The sequence below is a fragment of the Hemiscyllium ocellatum genome, chromosome 37 (genome assembly GCF_020745735.1).
Source record: "Hemiscyllium ocellatum isolate sHemOce1 chromosome 37, sHemOce1.pat.X.cur, whole genome shotgun sequence".
Classification (NCBI taxonomy): domain Eukaryota; kingdom Metazoa; phylum Chordata; class Chondrichthyes; order Orectolobiformes; family Hemiscylliidae; genus Hemiscyllium; species Hemiscyllium ocellatum.
Window position 1 is genome coordinate 28,623,476 of NC_083437.1, and position 25,381 is coordinate 28,648,856.

Sequence of the window (25,381 nt, forward strand, 5' to 3'; positions counted from 1 at the left end):
GCCAGGCAAACTGAAAGAGTTGTTATGAAGATTTATAGGATCCTTGGGTTTATAAATAGAGATAGAGTATAAAACAAGTAAGCGGTGCTACATCTCATTGGTCAGAGCTTATTTGAAGTAGTATGTTCATTTCAAGGTGCTTTATTTAGAAAAAAGATGTGGGGGTTTGGGTAAGGACAAGGAAAAAGGTGCCTCAAGCTCTAAAATTGTTGAACTTGATATTGAATCCAGAAGGCTGTAGAGTTGCCTGCCACTTCAATACACCTCCTTGTTCCCTGGCCAACATCTCTGACTCAGATCTGTTGCAGTGCTCCAGCATAGTTCAGCACAAGCTGGAAGTACAGCATCTCATTACCTGCATGAGGTCTAACCTTCTGGACTCAATATCAAATTTCACAATTTCAGCGCTCAAGGCACCTTCTCCTAAGTCCTTACCCCAACCCCCACACATCGGGCTTTGATATCACATATTCTGTTATTACATACAACCCATTGTTAGCCACTAATCCTCCCCATTAGCAGTCATTCATTCTCCGAGGGTACTCATTATTCATTTTTTGTCTGTCCAACTGTTCTTCTTTCTGTTTGGGCTCTATCTCTACCTACTGTTTACCCCTTATCCCCTTCCTCCACTCTATATTTGAAATAAAAAATTTGTTCCTAGCTACATCAGTTCTGAAGAAGGATCACTGGACTGGGAAACATTAACTCTGATTTCTCTTCACAGATGCTGAGGTTTTCCAGCAATTTGTTTTGTTTTGTATTTCAGGCATCTGCAATTCTTTCGGTTTGTTTGCCCCAGAACATATGCTAAGTTTCTGGATTAATAGTCTTGTAATAATAGCACTAGGCCTCCGCCGTCTCATCACCCAATGTCTGATCCTCAAAGTTTCTGCAACAATATCTATCACATGAATTGAACAAGTAACTAGTTGCAAATTTGTATTGTAGTAACTAGATTTCTAATTAGACCAGAAAGTGTTTTTTTCTTGGCCATATGAATCAAGCAGACCCTATTAGATGTTTAGAGATTTGTGGCAACAACCTTCATTATAAGCAGCATAGGTATACGTTAGAGTGGTCCCTTCAGCAGGAAGGGCTCCTGTCCGTAAAGTTGATTTTCCTACTCCTCGGATGCTGCCTGACCTGCTGTGCTTTTCCAGCACCACTCTAATCTTGTCTCTGGTCTCCAGCATCTGCAGTCCTCACTTTCACCTTCGAGCAGCTAGTATGGTATAGTATAGTTTAGTGTAGTGTAGTGAGTTGACATGCTCACAGAAGGACTGCTTTCAGGAGTGTGCTTTTCGTGTCAGTTGCTTCAATGTGATGCAGATTTACTGAGCAGCACCAAGAATAAGCTCTATCTGTATATGTTGAAAATTGCATGACTGAAAATACTCCAGGCTCTTATAGATACATAGATCCTGAGAATCCATACCTTCATAGTTTTGTGCTGCTGATTTTTTTCTATTTAGAACACATTGCAAAGATAGATAATTATTATGGTCAGTCTTTCCCAATGCCAGCATGTGAGATAAAGCCATTGGCAAATCTAACTTTGTCAGTACCTATAGTTCAATTGTGATTGCTATTATGATATTGAACCATATCCTGAACAGTTCTTAAAGTTTGAACCAGCAAAAAGTTTGATATTCTCATGCTGCACTCCTATTGCGTTGATTGATATTTATATAAATGCCACATAAATGGGAAAAGGTAGCCCAGCAGTAACACAAACATAGCAAGAGATTTGATGGAAGGAGAGAAGTGAGGTGATAAAAAAAGAGAGATTTCTAGTGAAGATACAGCATATTGGAGTCAATATGCAAGACCTGAGCTGGTGCATAAACAATATAGGTGGGATGAGAGTTTCAGTTTACAGAAGTAGTAATTTGCAGGGATAGGGATAAGGAAGGAGGGGATTTCTATTCAAGAGCAAGGTTTATTATGGTAATAGCGTCTGGTTTTAATTTTAATTTTCTTTATACATCAAATAGACTTCATAAAATGGAATTTTCTTCCAGGGTACAGGAATCACTGACAAAAGGTCTGAATCCCATACTTCAAATTGTTACAGCATTCTGTGACAGATGACACGGAGAAACCCACAACCGGATGTTGCTATTTAGTGATCTGTAAAAGCAGTTTTTAAATCTTTGTACATTGAAAAGAACCAAAAAAATTCTACATACATAAAAATAATTATATGTGCACTCTCTTTAATTTATGGGACACTAAAGATTTTTAGCAGCTGGTCTCTGTTCGGGTTCAACTTCTCATCACAGCCTGCAAATCACTTTCTCCTCAGCCATCTGTGTCAATCCTGTGTGCTGTGGAGGGAATCAGAGGTAACAGTTATTTTGCAGTAACGGATAACTCATCAATGAGCAGGAATAACCAAATCTAGTAGCATCTTCAAAATAAAGAAGCTGATGAGACAGCTTTATTAGTGAAGAACTTCAACTGAAAGTTAATGGGTTACATTTTCAGATTTAACTTAAGGTTCAAATAAATCCAAAATTTCCATCACTTTCATAAAGGCAAAATCACTGAAAGCAAACAAAATCCCAGTGTGCAGCAGTAACAAACTTTTAAATTGGACAAAAATGCTGATTGCACCAGATATATTCTGTGTGGGTTGGGAGACAATGGAGATGATGGCATGGCGAGCTCCTATTCCCAGTTCTCTAGATACAATTTTCACTTCCATACAGTTACCTTCTCCACTGAAATTTTACATTTCAGTCATTAATATGGAACATTTCCAAGAACTTTCTGAAGTGATATGGTCAGTAATACCTTGGGCTTGGGGTGGATAAAAATATAGCAAGACAATTAAACCTTTATTCAATTGAACCTTGCTTGAATTCATATTAACGGTCCTTTCTATTTAGGTGCTTGCATGACGCCTTGCAAAATAAATTTCATTCCCCCAAAATTATGTTTAGCTTTGATTTCCATTTGCAACTCTTCAGATAATGTAGCAGTCAATATACAAATGCAATCTAACCTACAGAAAGTTCAGGCTTGGGCTTTAAACAGGAAAGTAACTCATTTCCCACACAAGTGTCAAACATTAACCATTTCCGCCAATTTCCCCTGACAATCAATGTGGTGTAAATGAGCCCGCAAGTTCTCAAAATACAGGTCTCTCAATCTCCTGCACTCATTGATGGACTAGTGTCTGTTTAACTTAGTTATTTTTCCTGCAAGAGCCACTTCACGTTCTCATTTATTAACAAATTGATGGCCAACAGGGATGGCCTGGACGTAACTTTGAATATAACTCACATTGCTTTGGTATCCTGAGAGATTCGTTATCTGCTGTCATGACCTGGTGCAGAACTCCTCGGAACAAATAGATCACTTTTAGGCTCTTTTCCTCTCCGACACATGGGTCATAGAATCCTGGTACACTAATCTGTAATAAACATATAGTTTGTGAATGATTATACAAATGGAACACACAACCAAATTCAGTAGGAAGAATCTGGCAATGTACACTATAACAGGTCAAACTTTGCTCTCCCCATTTAATTACACCTTTGTTTTGGAACTTTAACTTACCTCACTGGCATGTAGCAGCTTAACTCAACTGGCAGCACACTGAACTTTGAGGCAAGTAATTGCAGGCTCAAACCCTGTTGCAATATTTGACTATACAATTCGGACTAACAGACCAGTGCAGTAATGTGGAAATACTGTACTCAGATGAAATATTAAATTGAGATTATTTTAGCTGGGTGTATTAGAGCAGGTTCTCCAAGTTACCTGGTCAACATTTATCCTAAACAATATCAGAATTAACAGCATTGCTATTTGTGAAAGGTTCTGTGCACAAATGGACTACGTGTTTCCTTATATTGCAACAATTACTGTACTTCAATTGTACGAGACATGTTCTGAGATGTATTAAGGTCACAAAAACATTTTAAATTAAAGTTCATTCTTTGTTTAATAGAACATATCTATGTTCAATGTTGAGAAACTACCCGAAGAATTATGAACCATGTTCAAGGTTCCTGAGTAAAGGGGATGAATTGGCAGCATAGTGACTAAACACTTTGACCAAGTGGTATATTATAAGGAGCTTTTTGATGGCCAGGACAGAGCACAGAGGTGGAGAGATTTGAAAAGAGAATGAAAGAGCTGTACATTATAGTATGGGATGTTACATCACTGCTTGGATCAAATTTCCACATCATAGCACTCAATAGTTTGCAGTCACCTCAAGTCAGCAGGTTACACGTTACAGGCCCTCTCCAGAAACTTGAGCAAATATTGTAGGCAAGCAGCACTTAGGAACAGCAGCACCACTGAAATGCCACCTCTCAGATAAGCTGTAAACTAAAGCCCTGTCTGTTGCCTCAGGTGGATGTAAAGTATCCCATGGCACTATTGCAAAGAGTAGGGGAGTGGTTTACAATGTGTAAATATAACCTTGGTATTTTAAAAAAAGGAGGGAATCAAAGGCCATTAGTAATAAGTAAAAATGCTAGAATCCATTATTCAGGACGCAATAACTGGGCACTTGGGAAAATCACTATGAATAGGAAGAAATCATGGTTTACCTTTTTGAAGTTGTAATAGTAGGTAAAGGGAAACCAGAGAAATGTAGTATATTTGGATTTTCAGAAAGCATTCAGCAAGGCACTAGAGGAAATTGCTGCACAAGATTATGTCCATGGGATTGGGGAAAAATACGTTAGTTCAGATAGGCTAATAGACAGAAAAGAGATGTATAAATGGACTGGCAGTTTTCCAGATAGCAACGTGTAACTAATGTTGTGTTGGGAGGATCAATGTAAAGAGCAGTAGCTCAAGCAATCTAGATCGAGATTTGGATGACTGGACTGAATGTAATACAAAAAAAGTTTGCTGACAATGCAAAGTTAGGGGAGAAAAGAAACTGAGGAGCTTGCAATGAGTATGCAAAGGAACACAGTCAGGCTAAGTGGATGGATATGAACTGGCAGATGGAATGTAAAGAGTATAAGTATGAAATTCATTCCTGATGAAGGGCTTTTACCCGAAATGTCGATTTTCCTGCTCCTTGGACAATGCCTGACCTGCTGTGCTTTTCCAACATTACTAGACTTTTGCCATAAGTCTGAAATTATCCACAATGGTGGGAAGTATGGAAAAGAGGAATAGCTTCAAAAGATAAAGCATTATTAAAGTGCTGGTAATAAGAATTTGGATTCCTCTGCACTTGAATCACAGAAGTAAAGTGATCTCTGGTGCTCTGGTTTCTTCCCACGACCCAAAGATGTGCAGATTAGGTGAATTGGCCATCAGGGAGGTGTAGGTTAGTTGCATTAGTCAGGGGTAAAATGTGGAGTAATAGGGTAGGGGAATGGATCTGGGTGGGTTGCTCTTCAAAGGGTCGGTGTGGACTTGTTGGGCCGAAGAGCCTGTTTCAATATTGTAGGGATTCTAGGATAACGCATTAGAAAGGCAAATTGTACGTTAGCTTTTACTGCAAAAGAATTGAAGAACGTACAAGAATAAGAAAGTCTTGATACAAGTATTATGACTTTGGTAAAATCACAGCAGAAGACTGCAGAAGAAAGGATGTACTTACTTTAGAGGGATTGCAACAAAGGATTACTAGGATGGATTCTTGGGATGAGGCTGCTGCCCTATAAGAACAGAGTTGAGTGGACCCATGCTCTCCCAATGTCAGAAGAATGAGAAGTGATCTGACTGAAAAGCATAAAATTCTAGGACAACTTGGCAGGGTAGATGTTCAAAAAAATGACCCCTTTGCTCCTGAATTGGGGGCATAGATTCAGGATAACTAGACGGTCACTTAGGAATAAGAGAAAGGGAAATTCTTTCACTCGAAAGATTGGAACCTTCAGAATTCTCTGCCCCAGAGTACTGTGATGCCAGTTAATGAGTATATTCAATACTGTGATCCAAACATTTTTGGTCAATAAGTTAGGATAGAGGAGCTGATGTGGGATTTCAACCATGATCTCATTGAAAGTTGAAGGAGGTTTGAAAGACTGAATAGCTATTTCTACTCCCATTTCTTAGCTAATGTGTGTCTTAGCCAATAATTATCTCCCAATCAATATCTTAAAACAGATTATTGCATCATTGTCACTTTGTTATTCGTAGGAGCTTAGTCTGTATAAATTGGCTTCTGTGTTACTTTAATTACAATAGTAACAACACCTCAGAAGTACTTAAATGGCTGTAAGGTGTTTCAGGAAGTTGAGGCTGTGAAACGGTTGCATAAATGCAAATATGTCTTTGCTTTTCTTCTTGATCACTGCTGAGATACACTTGGGAGCCAGTCAGAAGAAACCTCGAGGAGAGATTGAATAAGAGGAAGCGGGTACGGCAGGTAGTTAAAAAACAAAAGGGGGAAAGAAAATTCTCTTGGTCCAGAATGAGAGCAGTGAAGTCAATACAGTGTTGGCAAACCAATGCAATGGGCAACTTTTTATCAAATAAATATTTAGCCTCACCTTACAGGCTTCAGTAAGAATGAGTTTTGACTCCTTTACCAGACACTGAAGAGGAACGGTCACATCAATCACCTTGGCCCTCTCATTCTTCCCACTGCTGTCAGTCACAAACTTTCCATACCAGGCATTGGTAATAATTAAGCCTGAGGAGACAAGTAGATATTTACACAAATTCAGCAATATCATATTCATACAGACATGCCCAATACTGCTGCACAAAGCAGTGGGAGTCTAAAACAGAGATTCTCAATACGAAGTTTATGAACAGAACGATTCTTAAGGATTGTGATGGAAGCTTGGGGGTCAGTGGATTCCTGTCTTTGTAGGGTCTGGCACAGCGTGGCCATATTTGTTAATTTGGTCTGGGTTTATCTGAATTATAATATTCAAGATATGAAACATCCATAGCAATTATTGATTAGCTTTGGCTTTCTTTCCATTCACAATCTGCGCTTTGCCATTTAGTACAGAGGGATTCCAGGATTGTGTGAATATTGGACTCAGGGACCCCCTCGAATGTTCAGATGTGGGTCACAGACTCTTGAAGGATGAGGCTATGGATCAGATGAGAGAATTTCTCTCTGAAACTACATAAATATTAGCAGAAGGCTGATACATAGAGAAGACTGGAAACATGGCTATCATCATCTTCTCACATCATATACAGAATCTAAGGATGATGATGTTGAGAAGTGCAATTTCTCCACAGGCATAAGTCACAGATTTTTCTCCTCCTCTTTCGTGAACATATGGGTCCAAACTGGCTTACGTTTTTTGATTATCTTCAGCCATGATATTCACTATTTTGGGAGAAAGGGAGGACTGCAGATGCTGGAGATCAGAGTTGAAAATGTGTTGCTGGAAAAGCGCAGGTCAGGCAGCATCCAAGGAGCAGGAGAATCGACGTTTCGGGCATGAGCCCTTCTTCAGGGATAAGAAGGGCTCATGCCCGAAACGTTGATTCTCCTGCTCTTTTGATGCTGCCTGACCTGCTGCACTTTTCCAGCAACACAGTTTCAGCTCTTATTCACTATTTTGCTCAGGTAGACATTACAAAGTAAATTAATCTCTCAGCTTTGCATTAATCCGGAGGAAGAATTTCATTTTTCATAGATTTTCTGATGTTTTTCACTACGGTTTTGTAGCTCAGGCCATTTTACAGTCAGTGGCTGGCTGATGCAGCATTAATGGGTGAGAAGAAAATGCAGCAAAAAAATAACTGACAGATGATTGAAATTGAAATCCAGATAAGCAATATTAAGTTCTGACCTAGTTTGGACTCTTCTATTTCTATTATCCTCCTCACAGACTCCTGCATCAACCGGACCTTAAAATTAAAAGTAAAAACTATTAAAGAGAGTCTTAGTACTTTTAATCGATTACTCCCTACTCTAAACGATGTACACGCATTGAATTAACTTTCCTACTCAATACAGAAAATAAACATTTGTGAATTTCTCATGGCCAATGTTTGCAACTCAAATCCTCAATTCCTGACAACATCTTGGCAAATCTTTTCTGAACTCTCTCCAGAATAACAAGATCCTTCTTAAATAGGGTAATCAGAACCGCACACATTACTTCAGAAGAGGCCTCATCAAGTTACTGTACAACTCAAACAAGATGTCCCAACTCCTACACTCAAAGGTCTGAGAAAATGAGGGCAAGTGTGCCAAGTGCCTTCTTTAGATTAGATGAGATTAGATTAGATTACTTACAGTGTGGAAACAGGCCCTTCAGCCCAACAAGCCCACACCGACCCGCCGAACCGCAACCCACCCATACCCCTACATTTACCCCTTACCTAACACTACGGGCAATTTAGCATGGCCAATTCACCTGACCTGCACATCTTTGGACTGTGGGAGGAAACCGGAGCACCCGGAGGAAACCCACGCAGACACGGGGAGAACGTGCAAACTCCACACAGTCAGTCGCCTGAGGCAGGAATTGAACCCCGGTCTCTGGCGCTGTGAGGCAGCAGTGCTAACCACTGTGCCACCGTGCCGCCCAGAACCACCCTGTTTACTGTGATGCAAGTTTCAAAGAATTATGTGCCTGAACCCTTACCTCTCTGTTCGACAGCACTAGCCAGGGCTTTACCATTAATTGTGTAAACCCTGCCCTTGTTTGTTTCACCAAAATGCAATACCTCACATTTATCCAAATTAAACTCTGTCTGCCATTTCTTAACCCATTGACCAAATTGATCAAGATGTCTTTGTAATTTTAGAGAACCTTCTTTGCTGTCCACTATACCACTAATTTTGGAATCACCTGCAAAATTATTGACGTTTCCTATATTCTCATCCAAAGCATTTATAGAAATGACAAAGTGGACCCAATACCAATCCCTGTGAAATAGCACTAGTTATAGGCCTCCAGACCAAAAACAACCTTCCATCACCACCCTGTCTCTTCCTGTAAAGAGAATTTTGCATCCAATTGGTAAGCTCACCCTGAATCCCATGTGATCTAACTTTATTAATTAGTCTATCCATGCTTTCGGATGAAAGCTGCAGTCTGAAACCATGTGATCCAAGCCAAAAACTAGAACCAGGAGGAGGCAAGTTAAGAGACATTTCTTCAGGTAAAAGATGGTAAAAGTGTCAAACTCTCTCCCACCTAAGTAGTTGAAGCTAACTCAATAAATAGTTTTAGGGTTTTTTTTGCTAGCTAAGGTTATCTAGAGACATGAAGCCAAGATAACACAGCAGAATTATGATACAGGTCAGTCACGAACTTAGTGAACAGTGCAACAGGTTATATGAGTTGACTGATCATTTATTCCTAAGTAACTACTGTGAAGAATGTTGCTGTCACATATAAGCAGATGACTGAGCTCCTCAGTCATCTCAGCTACTAGGCTACTCAGCTCCTTGAGCTCGCTCTGCAAATTCAATAAGGTCACGGCTAATCTAATTGTAACATTAAATTAGCATTCCCACCTACCCCTAACTATCTTTCAGCTCCTTCCTTAACAGAATCGATCTACCTCTGCCTTTAAAGTTCTGTTTCACCTTTCTAGGAAGGGAGCTCCAGACTCACGCCATCATCTTGGGTGGAGAACTCTGATTTTAAAACAGTAATCCCTCTCTCAGATTATATGAGATTTATACCATTTCCTCCCCTAGTTTCAACAATTGCACTTACCGCTGCCTCAGCCTCTTGCTTCTTCAATGCTATAGTACTCGATGAACTTTCTCTTTGTTTCTCTAATTCTCTGTAACGTATATGCACACAAAACAAAATAGTACATTATTTAAGTGACCGCCAGAAGTATCAAATTTTTACACCCAGTAAAACAAAAAAAAGGTAGTAAAAGGATTTCCTAACAAAGTAGGAGAAATACAGGGAAAAACAGCTGAAAATAAACAACCTGAGCTACAAATCTTCTCAAAACTCGCTATGGGCAATCTAACAGGGTTTCATTGATTTAGTTATTTTTAAATCAACCTGTTTGGACTCATTATACCTCATCTCTTGGGTTAGTGGGAGTTGAACTTGGTCCAATTAGCTCAAGAGTAGAGACATTACCACTGTGCAACAAAAGCCCAAGCCTACTGTATCGTGTAGCCATTAAGAACCATAAAGTCATACAGCATGGAAACAGACTCTTTGTCCACCTAGGCCACGCTGACCATGTTCCCAAACCAAACTAATCCCATTTGTCTGCATTTGGCCCATATCCCTCCAAATATTTCCTGTTCATGAACGTATCCAAATGTCTTCTAAACAATGTAACTGTACCTGCACCCACTACTTCCCCGGCAATTCATTCCACACACGAATCACTCTCTGCGTAAAATAGTTTCCCCTCGTGCCCTTTTTAAATCTTCTTCTCTCACCTCAAAAATATTCCCCTAGTTTTTGAATTCCCCACTCTAGGGAAAAGACCTTTTCCAGTCACCTTATCTGTGCCCATCACAATTTTATAAACCTCTATGAAGTCACCCCTCAGCCTCAACGGCTCTAGGTATAAGGACCCCCCCCCCCCCCCCCGTCGGCATTAATTTGAGTTTGAATGGCTCCAATACAGAAGATGAAATTTTACCAACATAGTGTACTCTATTAATTTATTGCAATCTCCTTAAGCTTTGATGGAAACCTAAACGGACCGTCACAGTTAATAAACAAAGTTAAATTACGTAGTTATATCATTTCAAATCTTTACAATTTTGGTAATTAGATATATAATTTATTCAATACTGAAGTTAGGAGGTAATAATACTGATTTAATTATAACCTCGTAAATCAATGAGAATAAAGTTTGGCGTACATGTTATTGGTGTCAAAGTCTTCCTTTCTGTGAAAAAATATTCTCAGGTGATCTTTCATCTAAATACTAAGCAAGTCTGAGCTTCTGAGACAAGCCATTTTCAGTCTAATAAAGGTCATTGGCAAAAATTACCTCACAGAAATAGAACAAATTCATTTCAGCTAGTGCTGCTGACAGCCAATTGATAACTACATTTCTCTACCAGATTGTTGTGGAGTTGAGAGGCATCTGAAACTTTCTCTTGTGCCACCCAGTGGCCTGGACCATGATAGCTGTCACAGCTAACTTTAATGGGAAATATTGACATGGAAATTTACAATGGCAAAGATTGCAATGAAAATTCATATTTAGGAAAGAAATCTGATCTGGAGAATAATAATTAAGATTGCATGCAAAATATTTAAAATACTTCGTGCAATGGATTGAAGATAAAGTTGCAGGTAAAATGTGTTGTTTATATAAACTAAATGGTAGAGATCCAAGAACAGACTATCCACCAGGTTCTAACAGATTGCATTGGAAAATTTAGAAATTGAATAGTGGACACTTTGGATCAGCTACAGGCAAGTGTCAAACCAAGGGTATCAGACAGTTTATAAATAGAACAACGCCACTGGCTTAAAATAGTGCCTAACTGATCCAAGAATCTAAAAGACAGTTTGCAAAAAACTGAGATAGTACTCACATTCTCTTACTAGATTATACCAGAGTATTTAGTAATCATCATAAATTTCTAAGTGCACAATGGATTTCAATATCAAATAGCATTAGTTTGCTTTTCCTCTTTGGATGCCTGGGGCTTTCTGCTCTCTGTGGTTCAGTAGAGAAGAAGGTAGTAGTACATTGTCGTGAATGAACAACTGATCAGCTGCAAGTGGAGAATGAAAAATACAGAAGGAATAGAGAAGAAAAACCAAGACAGTTTGACAGCCAGGCAAAAGCACACTCACTTTTCTTTCTGCATTCTGAGGTAGGGCTTGATGATAAGCCGGTGCATGGCAAAATAGAACACTAGAGGTCCAATGGTAGCATAGAAGATGGCACTGGGCAAGAGTTGGTCTGTTAGATGAATAGGGAAGAAGTAAGTCTGGCTGGCTCGATTTAACCTGGAGCAAAAGAAAGATTTAAAAACAAAATTCAGGAAGGAAAAGTAAAAACCATGAACACAGGTTATTCTACTGATTAAAGGATTCCAGTCCACTACACAATCCTTAGGCATTATAATAAGGCACTGCGGCAGTTTTATTTGCTCATGAAATACTGATTCAGCAGCTGGACACCCACTTCTAATTGTTGGAATGAGGCTTGTACAATAATTCAATATCATAAAATGTCCAAAAAAGCATTATAAAACAAAGTATGACAAAGTTATACAAGGAGATTTAGATCAGATGACCAAAATCTTGAGAAGGGTGAAGGAATGCCTTAAAAAAGTGGAAAGCAAGGCGCAAATATGCAGGGATGGTACTAGTTAGAACCTTGGCAAGAGAAGGTGGTAAAGCAAAAGAAAAATCAGAGAAAACAAGAGGCCAGAATTAGAGCAACAGAGATTTCACAGAAGGCTGGAGTCTGGAGGAGATTACGGAGATGGGTAAGGCAATGCTATGGAAGGATTTAAAAAATAAGAAACATTTTAAAATCAAGACATTGTTTGACTGGGAGTCAATGTAGATCAGCAAGCACAAAGCTAATAGGGATCAGGACTTGGTGCAAGATCAAACTCAGGGAGGGAAGATTTAGATGACCTCATGTTTATGGAAGGTTAAAGACGAGACCATCTAGGAATGCATTGGAATTGTCAAATATAGAGGTGATAAAGACTTGGCTGCGGATTTTAGTAAGACATCACTGATGCAGGGGCAAAGGCAGGCAATGTTTCAGGATCGGAAATAGGCAATCTTAGTATTGGCATATGAATATGGGATCACAGGCAACACCAAGGTTACAAACAGTCTGGCTTCATCAATGGCCTTTGCCAGGGAGAGAGATTGTGTCAGGTAATTAGGGAATGAAAATAGGAGCAGGGACCAAAAAAAAACATGCCTTCAGTACAGGCCCACTCTGCATGTGCAAAGAGTTTCAGAAGGCTTTTCTATTGCTAATGCATCAGTTGAGATTCACCTAAAGCAACACAGCCCTGAAAATGAACCTTTAATTTTACTACTTTGAGCAGTGCCTCTACTCACTAACCTAAGGAGGAACACAAAAAGAATCAACAGCTTGCTTTTGATAAAGAAATGTCACTCCCGTTTGTGAATACTCGTTGCCATTGTCACTGGATGCAGCTTCTACCTATCACGTGTTATTAAGATCATCAAAGTCTGGAAGGGACTGAGGAAATGCCAAGGAAGGAACAATCTCTCAAGATTAAAAAAATGAATAATTTACGTAAGAAATGTTTCACAGTCTGTAGGATGGTCCCAACGACTCTTAAGAATCGGATAAGCTCGTTTACGTCCTTGAGCCTGTATCAACTTTATTTAGATAGTGACTGATCTGTATTCCATCCACCTGCTGTGTTCTGTATCTCTCACTACAGTGATAAAAGTCATATAGCATGGAAACAGCCTTCAGTCTAACTCGTCCATACCAGACATCCCAATCTGACCCAGTCCCATTTGCTAGCATTTGGTCCGTTTCCCTCTGGATGGTGTAGTGGATAATGAAGAAGATAATCTCAGAGTACAGGGACCTTGATCAGATAGGCCAATGGGCCGGGGGTGGCAAATAGAGTTTAATTTAGATTTATGCGGGGTGTTCATTTTGACAAGGCAAACTGGAGTAGGACTTATACAATTAATGGCAGTGCTTTGGGGAGTGTTGCCAAACAAAGAAGGCTAGGAGTGCAAATACATAGTTCCTTAAACTTGGAGTCACAGGTAAACAGGATGGTGAAGGCGGTGTTTGGACCATGTCTTCATTGGACATAACACTGAGTATACAAGTTTGGATGTCATGTTGTGATTGTACAAGACTTTGGTGAAGCCACCTTTGCGTACAATTCTGATTCGAGTTGAAAAGCATGGCGTTGGAAAAGCACAGTAGGTCAGGTAGCATCCAAGGAGCGGGAGATTTGATGCTTTGGACATAAGCCCTTCATCAGGAATTCTGGTTGCTCTTCTACAGGAAGGTTATCATTAAAAACATGAGACAGTGCAGAAAAGAGTTACAAGGATGTTACTGGCACTGGAGGGTTTGATTTATAGGGAGAGGTTGAATAGGCTGGGGCTTTTGTCCCTGGAGCATCAGAGGCTGAGAGGTGACCTTATAGGAGGTTTATAAAATCATGAAGAGCTTGGATAGGAGGGGGGAGTCCAAAAGTAGAAGACATAGGTTTAAGATGAGAGGGGAAAGATTTAAAAAGGACCCCAAAGATAACATTTTTAACAGAGAGTTGTGTGTGTATGGAACAAACTGCCAGAGGAAGTGGTGGAGGTGTACAATTAAAACATTTAAAAGGCATCTGGTTGCGATATGATTAGGAAGGATATCTTCACATAATAAAATTCTACTGGAGAGGAAAAATAACACCACAACATCTTTTAGGTGCCTTGTTAAAAACAAGAATGTATAAATATTTTTCATAAAATTTAAACTGCAAAGCTATTTCTGTCCCTGCTCTCTCGGTACAATCAGACAGAGACAGCTAGATAATCCACTTTCAATCTTTGCCAAGCTCTCTCATTAATGAGCTGGTTCAAGCAAATGAGGAGGAAGAAGTTGAACCCCAACCTGTGTAATTTCTTATTTGGCTCTCTAATGGAAAAGTCTTCAGAAATCTTTGTAATTCCCCGTGAGAAACCTATTTGTAGGAGATTGTAAAGACTACATCCTTTTATCTTACTTTGTTTAGGATTGTGGATTGAATTGTATAAAAGGAGTGGCTGTACTTTTAAAATGTAAGGTACTGAAACCCATTGTGGGGTTACAGTATTGCTTTGCAATCAATGGAGCAAGGAGGTAAACAGAAGGCATAGCAGCAGGGTGTGTCTACAAAAGTGAGCTCTGGCCAACAACAAGTAGCTGACCGGTTTGTGGGTACCAAAGGTTAGCAGCTTAATGATAACTTTCTGACTTGTTACTGGGTAGCTGTACAGCTGGTCAGTATGAACAATATTGAAAAACGTCCAGATCTTTGGAACTGGAAACGCTGTTGTCGCTTTCTCACTCCGTAAAATATTTGAAGCTAAAGAAAACATGTTGTTTTCTCCCATTAGTAGCTACAAGCTGTTGCTTTTAACTAATAAGTCACTTTCATTTGTTAATCAGTCACTACGAGCTTACTGTGAGTAAGGAAAAGATCAAAAGAACTTGGCGAATAAAAGAAACACCCGTGCAAATCCTGTGGTCTGGCGCTGCAGAACTGCTTTCCTCATAGTTTATTCATTCCACCCAAACACCAGTTTTCTTTGTCCATCTGTGTCTGTTTGAATGTGTATGTAACCTGGGGCAGGAGTTTAGAAGTATGTTAGAATCTATTTATTTGCAATAGATAATTGTTCAGTGTAGAAACTTGGTCAGTATTTTCTGTTAATCTGAATCTATCAGACAGGTAAATTGGAGGATTTGCATACTTTGAAATTTAAAAAAAAACTTTCTGTGACAACTCCAGGAACAACCCAATTTGATTTCTGGTATGTTACAACAGTGAGGCATAGCAAGACCTGCAGGGTTAAAGAGAAGGACTGAAGCTACTCTATGCCACTAAGTAGCACAGCAATTACACACAGCACCTGAAAAATGGTAAACTTGCAACAAATCCCTCAAGTCAACAATTTTGGCTTCCTAACTTGGTCAAAGAAAATTATCTTGAGAATAAGCCACATGATCTTCAATACATACTTAATTTTGAGGGACACTCCCTGAGGCACTCCGATACTGACAGTTGCTCCTAGGATGCTGTGTCTGGAGATCTTCCTCTCGGCACCATATTCAACCAAAGTGCCGAAGAATCCAGTCCTGCAGGCGGAACCACACAAGACCCGCTCAAACATTGTCACCTCTGTGCAGTTTTCATTCCTAGTTATGTTATAATTTTCCAGCCTGTAGCTCACCATTAATTATAATTAAATTTTACGAACGAACACCCAATACTTTGATGAGATCCCTGCCTGTGGCTTATTTTCAATTGTGTGCTATTCTCTATATAAATCACCTGAACCTTGATTTACTTCCAGTCTGGAAACACAAGCCTTCATTCTACATCGGAACAGCCTGAAACTCTTAGTGTTTCATCCTGTAATTCACTTCTACACATTTATTCTTAGAAACACTTGAAACCATTAACCTTCTAATTATTATTAAAATTATCTTGCTTTAATAAATATTTAATATTGTACGTTGTGCATTATAAGAAACAGGCAATGCTACAGTCTAAATAATTTATATTTAAAATTACAACAAAAACAAAACTTACTTGATGGTCCCCTTTATCCTGGTTTGATCATCATCCTGGAACTTGTATTGGTAGCTGATTAGCATAAATGAATGAGGAATTCCGAGCTGTAAACAAATCAGCAAAATTAGTATGTGGAAAAATGTGAAAACAGACTGAAGCAGCATATTGTTTTAATGTAGAGAAATCACAGAACTTGGAGGTACACAAGGATCAGGGTGCCTTGCTACATGAATCAAAAGAAGTCAGTACACAGATACAGCAAGTAATTAAGGGGTAATGCTTTATTGGGTTCATTGGGTTTATTAAGGGTTTATTGTGAAAAGAATGGAATATATGAGTAGGGATGTTTTACAAATATTGTATAAAACATAGATGAGGTCTAACTTTGGAGTCCTGTTTACAGTTTTGTTCTCCTTACTTACGAAAGGATCCAATGTAATAGATTATGAGCAATTTGGATGGGGATTACTCAGTGATATTAAGGATTGGTAGTGGGGTACAGGATGACTCATCAGATTTACTTTAAGGGACTTGGTTTAAACCCTTACCAGGCTGATCGGATAGAAGAGTCTACTATGTACAAGCTATAGAAGGCCAATGTAAAATGGATTTGGAAAGCATTAATGCAATGCCCTAAGTATCAAGCCACATTAAATAACATACTTTTAACTGGACACAAGCTGCTAATCTGTTAATCAAAGATGTAGAAGTGACAGATGTAAATGTTTCTTGGGCATGGTTGAACTTACAACAGTGTAAAATGAACTATTTCCAACTCATACTGAACTTGTACTGTGATCATAATGAATAGAGCTAAGATTTTGAGCTCTGCTCAACTCGATCACAGAATCAGTTACCTAATTATCAGAACTCGTAGGTCAAGTGCTACATAGGTTCGATACAATATAAATTCTCTCCAAACTACTCCTGAGAGTGTTTGATAGGACAATGTGGAGGAAGCTTAAATATGGTTGGTTAAATGTCTTGAGAGTATTTGATGGGACAGCATGGAGTGATCTTTACTCTGTACTTAACCAGTGTAGTAGCTGTCCTGACAGAGTTTCTAATGGAAATGTGTAGAAAGCCTTTTGCAGCATCCGGTGCCTTTAGTCAGTCTTGATATCACATGAAGTGAATCAAACTAACTGAAGACTTCCATCTGTGATACTGGGGATCTCAGGAAGAGGTGGAGATGAATTTGCTGCTTGATACTTCTGGCTGAAACACTTGCAAACGCGAACATTGCTGCCTTATCTTTTGCACAGATATGCTGAGCCCCCCATCATTGAGGGATATTTATAGCCTCTTCCCCTTGTGAGTTGTTTTAATTGTCCATTACTATTCACAACTGGATGCAGCTAGAATTGCATCCATTGGTTGAGGAATTGCTTAGCTCTGTCTATCACATGCTGCTTTTGCTGTTGGCATATAATTATTTGTGTGCAGTGGCTTCACCAGGTAGACACCCATTTTTAGGTATGTTTGATTCTTTTCATGACATACTATCCTGCATTCTTCACTGAACCAAGGTTCAACACTGCCTTAATGGTAGTGGGGAGAATGGGGGATATGCCAGTCCATGACATTGTAGACTGTTACAATTGTGTACAATTCTGCTGCCAATGCCCTGCAATGCATTATGGATGCTCACTCTTATGCTGCGAGATTTATTCCAAATCTATCCTATTTAGTTACAGTGATAGCATGACATAACACCATGAGGAGTATCCTCAAAGTGAAAATGGGACTTTATCTCCACAAGAACTATTCCTACTGACTCCATCATGGACAGATGCACCTGCAACAGGCAGATTGGTGTTGATGAGATCAAGTATATTTTGTCCTCTTGTTGATTCCCTCACCACTTGCTGCAGACCCCATCTTTCAGCTATTTAAAAAAAAACCCTTTAATTCATTCATGGGATGTGGATATTGATGACTAAGACAGCATTTATCGCTCATCCCAGAAGGACACTTAAGACTAACCCGCATTGCTCTGGCTTTGGAGTCACATGTAGTCCACAATACGAGTGAACCAGGTGTGTTTATCAGACAATTAGCAATGGTTTCATGGTCATCATCAGACTCTTAATTCCAGAGTTTTGTAAATTGAATTCAAATTCCGGGATTCGAAGCAGAATTCTACCTGGGTTTCTGGATTAACAGTCCAGTGATAATACCACTTGGCCATTGCCTCCCCTGAGGACTTCATCAGCTCAGTCAGTAGTGGTGCTGTTGAGCAACTCTTGGAGATGGACACTGACCTTGAATATTTCCTCCAAGTGGTGATCCACATGGAGAAGATCTGATTAATGAGCTGAGGTGTGTCTGGTAATCAGAAGGTTTCCTTGTCTGAGTGGATGCCATGAGACTTTGAGTGGTCTGGACCGAGGGAAACTCTCTCCCTAATGTGTATATCTCTGTGCAGTCACCTTTGCTGGGTCTCTTGTTTTGGTGAGACAGGACATACTCAGGGATGGTGTTAATGGTAAATGGGACATGATTTGCAAATTACAATTCCAAGAACATGACAATGTCAGACTATGGTTTCACTAGTGGGTGGCACAGTGGTTAGCACTGCTGCCTCACAGCGCCAGAGACCCGGGTTCAATTCCCGCCTCAGCTGGCTGACTGTGTGGAGTTTGCACATTCCCCCAGTGTCTACGTGGGTTTCCTCCGGGTGCTCCGGTTTCTTCTCAGTCCAAAAATGTGCAGGTTAGGTGAATTGGCCATGTTAACTTGCCTGTAGTGTTAGGGGCAGGGGTAAATGTAGGTGAATGGGTTTGGGTGGATTGCGCTTCGGCGGGTTGATGTGGACTTGTAGGGCCGAAGTAGGGCTGTAGTAATCTAATCTAATCTCGCCTAGTGATATGTCAGTTAAACCAAGAAAGACTGGCAGATTTCCTTGCCCAAAGAACATGAGTGAACCAGTCGTTTCTTTTTACAACAACTGACAATGATTTCAATCATCATTACATTATCTATTCTAGATTTTTTGAATTTGAATGTCATCTTCTAACATAATAGGATTCAAGCTCACATCTCCAGATCATTACCCGGATTTCTAGATTACTAGTTGTGTAACAGTATCACTGTGTTTCATTGCCCCTTCAAATTACCAGGAGGAAGGAAAAGATACTTTGAACTGAATGTTATGTGTATGTTGGATACAAGAGACAATGGTACAGGTTTTAAATTGCTTAAATTTACATTACCTGTAATGCTAATGTAAGGTGACTGGTTTTAGTGTCTCTTACTAGACTGGTATTCATGGCAGACTGACTACCCCAGCGCCACTGCAGGTAGCCCATTGTGTTCTTGTCCAGGTTTCGTGCTAGGACTGTGGTCAAGCCAGGACGGATTCCACGAGATGAAAACTGTAGCCCACAATGAGTGGTGATAAAACTGTATTGGGTCGAGGAGAAGAGAAAGAATATTTGTCAGTGAAGGCTGCTGTTCTGTTGAAACAAAAAGTTGACTGTTCCTAATTTTTCACCTTCTTAGGTTGTCAGAGTAGCTGTTGATCATGTGCAAACTTAAATATAGGTTCCAAATCAGTCAAGCCAGACCTTGCCCAATCCCAAATAATTTTCACAAGAGCCAGAAAATGACAGAAGATAGGGTTAACCAATGGCAGTGGTTAGGTATGGAAATCCTACCTGATTTGTCCCTTCCTAACCCATGTAGTTACTAGCAGTACTCAATGGAGATCAGATAAATCAGCAACTGGCTAGAGGTTGTGTCCAGTCCTTCTGGATAATATAGTTCCATAATCTGTTAGCTGCATATTTACTTACCCATTATCTGGCAAAGGTGAATCAAACTTTTGAGAACAGGTTAATTTAATATTCTCAGCTAATAAGGGAATTTTCCCCCCAACAAGTCTCTGTTGCAGCAAGTTTGCTTTGCTGCTTGACCTTGATTGCTGTATGACTCAACTGTAAATTGTATGGCCACACCAGTTACTCTACTCCAGAAAACAGCATGAACGCGGGATGGAGGGGAACAGTCATCATTAACTAAGTTTCTATTGAACTTGAAACAAAATGTTCATGGAGCTCAATTTCCACAATCTGGAATGGCCAACTGGCTAACTTGCCTCCAGGAAATCCATGGTAATGGAGAACTCTGAAAATCATGGGTCTAAACTAATTTTTGCCACAGCATACACCGCTCATGATGTCGTGTGTCAAATTACTGACATATTTCATCCTCAATTATCATTTGCTGAAATAAGTGTTTCTAATTTGTATTGAGATGAAGCAATACAAATTGTGCCATCGCCCGGTGATGCAGGATCTACAAACTGGTCACTTTGTTACTGAAATAATGTTCCTCTAGATTAGTTCTGAATTTACTACATTAAAATGTGCAGGTTGTGTTCTTGTAGTTCTTTTGTTCTGGACAGTGTAAAACAGTTGGCCATGTCCTATTTTATGCAGTTCCTTTACAATGCGAAAGATTAGATCACCTTCTTTATTGTAGTGAAGACATAATCAGTCCTCATAATCCAAACACTCCATCCTTTCAATCATTGCTGTCTTCTGTACCTTTACGATCACCTACTTCCTTTAGTACAGTGGTGACCAGAATTATACATGGCAACGATTTACAATGTTGCTGGATTATGTCACCATTTCCGCTCAATATCAATCCTATAAAAATGTCCCCCACATCTGATTTGTTTTACTTACTATCACTGAACATGTTTTATCAATTTGTCAATCATGATCCCAGGAGTTTAATTTTCTCATTTTTTTCATACAAAAGATCAGTCATTTCCTAATAGGGAGAATTGTGGAGAATGGCCACTACTCGACTGCTTTTGCTGCTGTCTGACCATCTGCCAGAATTGGCAAGAATCTAGCCAGGTGTCCATGTATTTCCCAACTATCAATCAAGGATTTTGGAGCAAGTATTATGAAGAGGAGCCAGCTGAAATCACACTATATCAGCATCAACACATGGAGCACATTTTTAGACTTTTAATTTTAAGCAGTACAGTGCCTGCAGCTCAAGAAAGATTTGCAACTGTACAGGACATTGGTTAGGCCACGTTTGCAAAATTGTGTGCAATTCTGGTCTCCTTCCTATCAGGACGATCATGTGAAACTTGAGAGGGTTCAGAAAAGATCTACAAGGATGTTGCCAGGGTTGGAGGGTTTGAGCTACGGGGAGAGGCTGAACAGGCTGGGGCTGTTTTCTCTGGAGTGTCAGAAGCTGAGGGGTGACCTCATAGAGGTTTATAAAATCATGAGGGGCATGGATAGGATAAACAGACAAAGTCTTTTCCCTGGGTTGGAGGAGTCCAGAACTGAAGGACATAGGTTTAGGATGGGAGGGGGGGGGGGGGGGGGAATTCAAAAGGGACCTAAGGGGCAACTTTTTCATGCAAAGGGTGATGCATGTATGGAATGAGCTGCCAGAGAGAGTAGTGGAGGCTGGTGCAATTACAGCATTTAAAATTCATCTGGATGGTTATGTGAATAGGAAGGGTTTGAAAGGATATGGGTCAAGTGCTGGCAAATGGGACTAGATTAAGTTAGGATATTTGGTCAGCATGGATGAATTGAACTGAGGGATCTGTTTCCATGCTGTCCATCTCTATGACTCTACTGGCTTTAGAGCGAGGTACAATGCCTATTCATGAACTGTGTATAAATACAATAATGAAGACAGGTTGCGCAATCTTAGGTGTACTCCCCTTGAGCTTAAAATATTGGAAGGGCAATTGGGATATTTGACACGATTGAGGGATCACAGAATCCTTACAGTGTGGAAGCAGGCCATTCGGCCCATTGCGTTCATGCCGATCTTCTGAACAATATCCTCCCTAGACCCCATCCCCGAAGAGCACCCCACCAAGACCCACTCCCTGTCATATCCCCGGAGCCCTGCACTTCTCATGGCTAATCTACACATCTTTGGATTGTTGGAGGAAATCAAAGCACATGGAAGAAACCCATGCAGACATGGAGAATGTGTAAACCACACACAAACAGTTGCCTAAGGTTGGAATCGAACTCAGACCCCTAGTGCTGTGAGGCAGCAGTGCTAACAACTGAGCCACCGTGCCGCCCTAAGGATTTCAAAGGGTAGATATGGAGATAGAGATCCAAAACAAGGAGGGAGCATTTGACAGTTCAAGAGAAAAATCAAGAAGTGTGTATTCACACAAAGGATAATGGAGATCTAGAACACAGCAATTTCTGGTGAATACAGAGCAAAATACTAATAGCAATCAAAGTTTGGGAGAAGATTTTGTAGCTCGGGTGTTCGTTGTGGTTCTGTTCGCCAAGCTGGGAGTTTGTGTTGCAAACGTTTCATCCCCTGTCTAGGTGACATCCTCAGTGCTTGGGAGCCTGCTGTGAAGCGCTTCTGTGATGTTTCCTCCTGCATTTATAGTGGCTTGTCTCTGCCGCTTCCGGTTGTCAGTTCTTGCTGTTCACTACAGTGGCCGGTATATTGGGTCCAGGTCGATGTGTTTGTTGATAGAATCTGTGGATCAGTGCCATGCCTCTAGGAGTTCCCTGGCTGTTCTCTGTTTGGCTTGCCCTATAATAGTAATGTTGTTCCAGTCGAATTCATGTTGCTTGTCATCTACGTGGGTGGCTACTAAGGATAGCTGGTTGTGTTGTTTCATGGCTAGTTGGTGTTCATGGATGCGGGTCGTTAGCTGTCTTCCTGTTTGTCCTATGTAGTGTTTTGTGCAGTCCTTGCATGGGATTTCATACACTACATTGGTTTTGTTCATGCTGGGTATCGGGTCCTTCGTTCTGGTGAGTTGTTGTCCGAGAGTGGCTGTTGGTTTGTGTGCTGTTATGAGTCCTAGTGGTCGCAGCAGTCTGGCTGTCAGTTCGGAAATGCTCCTGATGTATGGTAGTGTGGCTAGTCCTTTGGGTTGCGGCATGTCCTCGTTCCGTTGTCTTTCCCTTAGGCATCTGTTGATGAAATTGCACGGGTATCCGTTTTTGGTGAATATCTTGTATATGTGTTCTTTTTCCTCTTTTTGCAGTTCTGGTGTGCTGTAGTGTGTTGTGGCCCTTTTGAATAGTGTCCTGATGCAACTTCGTTTGTGTGTGTTGGGGTGGTTGCTTTCATAGTTCAGGACTTGGTCTGTGTGTGTGGCTTTTCTGTATACCTTTGTGCTGAATTCTCCGTTCGGTGTTCTCTGTATCTTCACATCTAGGAATGGGAGCTGGTTGTCCTCTTCTTCCTCTCTCGTGAATCAGATTCCTGTGTGTGGTGTCGATGATCCGGTGTGTGTTCTCTATTTCTGTGTTTTTAATGATTACAAAGGTGCCGTCAATGGCACACCCATGGGCTTACCGATCTCTGGACTCTGCAGAAGCAGTAATGCAAAGGTTAGAACAAACAGTCTTACCGCAAATACAACCCAAACTCTGGGTCAGATATGTAGACGACACCTTTGTAATCATTAAAAACACAAAGAGAGAACACACACCGGATCATCAACGCCACACTCACAGGAATCCGATTCACGAGAGAGGAAGAAAAGGACAACCAGCTCCCACTCCTAGACGTGATTGTACAGAGAACACCGAACGGAGAATTCAACACGCAGGTATACAGAAAAGCCACACACACAGACCAAGTCCTGAACTATGAAAGCAACCACCCCAACACACACAAACGAAGTTGCAACAGGACACTATTCAAAAGGGCCACAACACACTGCAGTACACCAGAACTGCAAAAAGAGGAAGAAGAACACCTATACAAGGTATTCACCAAAAACGGATACCCGCGCAATTTCATCAACAGATGCCTAAGGGAAAGACAACGGAACGAGGACATGCCGCAACCCAAAGGACTAGCCACACTACTATACATCAGGAGCATTTCCGAACTGACAGCCAGACTGCTGCGACCACTAGGACTCATAACAGCACACAAACCAACAGCCACTCTCGGACAACAACTCACCAGAACGAAGGACCCGATACCCAGCATGAACAAAACCAATGTAGTGTATGAAATCCCATGCAAGGACTGCACAAAACACTACATAGGACAAACAGGAAGACAGCTGACGACCCGCATCCATGAACACCAACTAGCCATGAAACAACACAACCAGCTATCCTTAGTAGCCACACACGCAGATGACAAGCAACATGAATTCGACTGGGACAACATGACTATTGTAGGGCAGGCCAAACAGAGAACAGCTAGGGAATTCCTAGAGGCATGGCACTCATCCACAGATTCGATCAACAAACACATCGACCTGGACCCAATATACCGGCCACTGCAGCGGACAGCAAGAACTGACAACCGGAAGCGGCAGAGACAAGCCACTATAAATGCTGGAGGAAACATCACAGAAGCGCTTCACAGGAGGCTCCCAAGCACTGAGGATGTCACCTAGACAGGGGACAAAACGCTTGCAACACAAACTCTCAACTCAGCGAACAGAACCACAACAACTAATAGCAATGTTCAAGTCTACTTGAAATTAAAACTGGAACTTGCTTATGTCACCTACCTTTGCGAAGTGATGTTTCTAAATATTTTCATCCCAAATAAAGGCCCTTGAATATCTCCTGCTCCAAATTCCAACTGTCAAACATAAAATGAGAGAGTAATCAAGATTTAATGGAAAAATCCAGACTCTTGTTAACTTTATGACAGCTTTAATATCAGGGTTTTATATTGTTCATTTTGATTTGATTTATTGTTGTCACATCTGCTGAGGTACAGTGAAGTGCTGTTTTGCATGCTCTCCATCGCAAGTGCATCAGGTTGTGGAACATAGTGCAGAAGAATGTGGAAGGGGAGGGGTCCTTGATTACTTTCCCATGGTAGTAGGAAGTATAGATAAAGCTAATGGATGGAATGCTGGCTTGCATGATGGACTGGGCTGTGCTCATTACTCTCTGTAGTTTCTTGTGGTTTTGGGAACTGCAGTTGCCAAACCACGTGTGAAGCATCCAGCTAGGATGCTTTCATGGTGCACTTATAAAAATTGATAAGAGTTGTTGTGGACATGGCTAATTTCCTTCGCCTCCTGAGAAAGTAGGGGTGTTGTTGGACTTTCTTGACATGGGTGGACTAGGACAGATTGTTGGTGACCATCACTCCCATGAACTTGACGCTCTGGACCATCTATCTCAGCACCACTGGTGCAGACAGGGGCGTTCCCTCCACTCTGCTTCCTGAAGTCAATGACCAGCTCCTTCATTTTGCTGTCATTGATGGAGA

The 25,381-nt window shown here is 40.6% G+C and overlaps 1 protein-coding gene across 2 annotated transcripts in view; it reads right to left on the reverse strand.

Moving 5' to 3' along the window:
- Nucleotides 1-2,202: 2,202 nt before the first annotated feature.
- LOC132833630 (dnaJ homolog subfamily C member 11) overlaps nucleotides 2,203-25,381 on the reverse strand; it is a 47,509-nt gene continuing 24,330 nt past the window's right edge. For both annotated transcript variants that reach the window (XM_060852041.1, XM_060852043.1), the window contains exons 7-16: nucleotides 24,666-24,739; nucleotides 19,372-19,561; nucleotides 16,175-16,260; nucleotides 15,601-15,717; nucleotides 11,709-11,864; nucleotides 9,633-9,702; nucleotides 7,749-7,806; nucleotides 6,480-6,622; nucleotides 3,292-3,421; nucleotides 2,203-2,330 (exon numbers count right to left, since the gene is read on the reverse strand). In XM_060852041.1, the coding sequence (XP_060708024.1) occupies nucleotides 2,305-2,330; nucleotides 3,292-3,421; nucleotides 6,480-6,622; nucleotides 7,749-7,806; nucleotides 9,633-9,702; nucleotides 11,709-11,864; nucleotides 15,601-15,717; nucleotides 16,175-16,260; nucleotides 19,372-19,561; nucleotides 24,666-24,739 (1,050 nt within the window). In that variant the 3' untranslated portion in view covers nucleotides 2,203-2,304. The remainder of the gene's footprint in view (nucleotides 2,331-3,291; nucleotides 3,422-6,479; nucleotides 6,623-7,748; nucleotides 7,807-9,632; nucleotides 9,703-11,708; nucleotides 11,865-15,600; nucleotides 15,718-16,174; nucleotides 16,261-19,371; nucleotides 19,562-24,665; nucleotides 24,740-25,381) is intronic.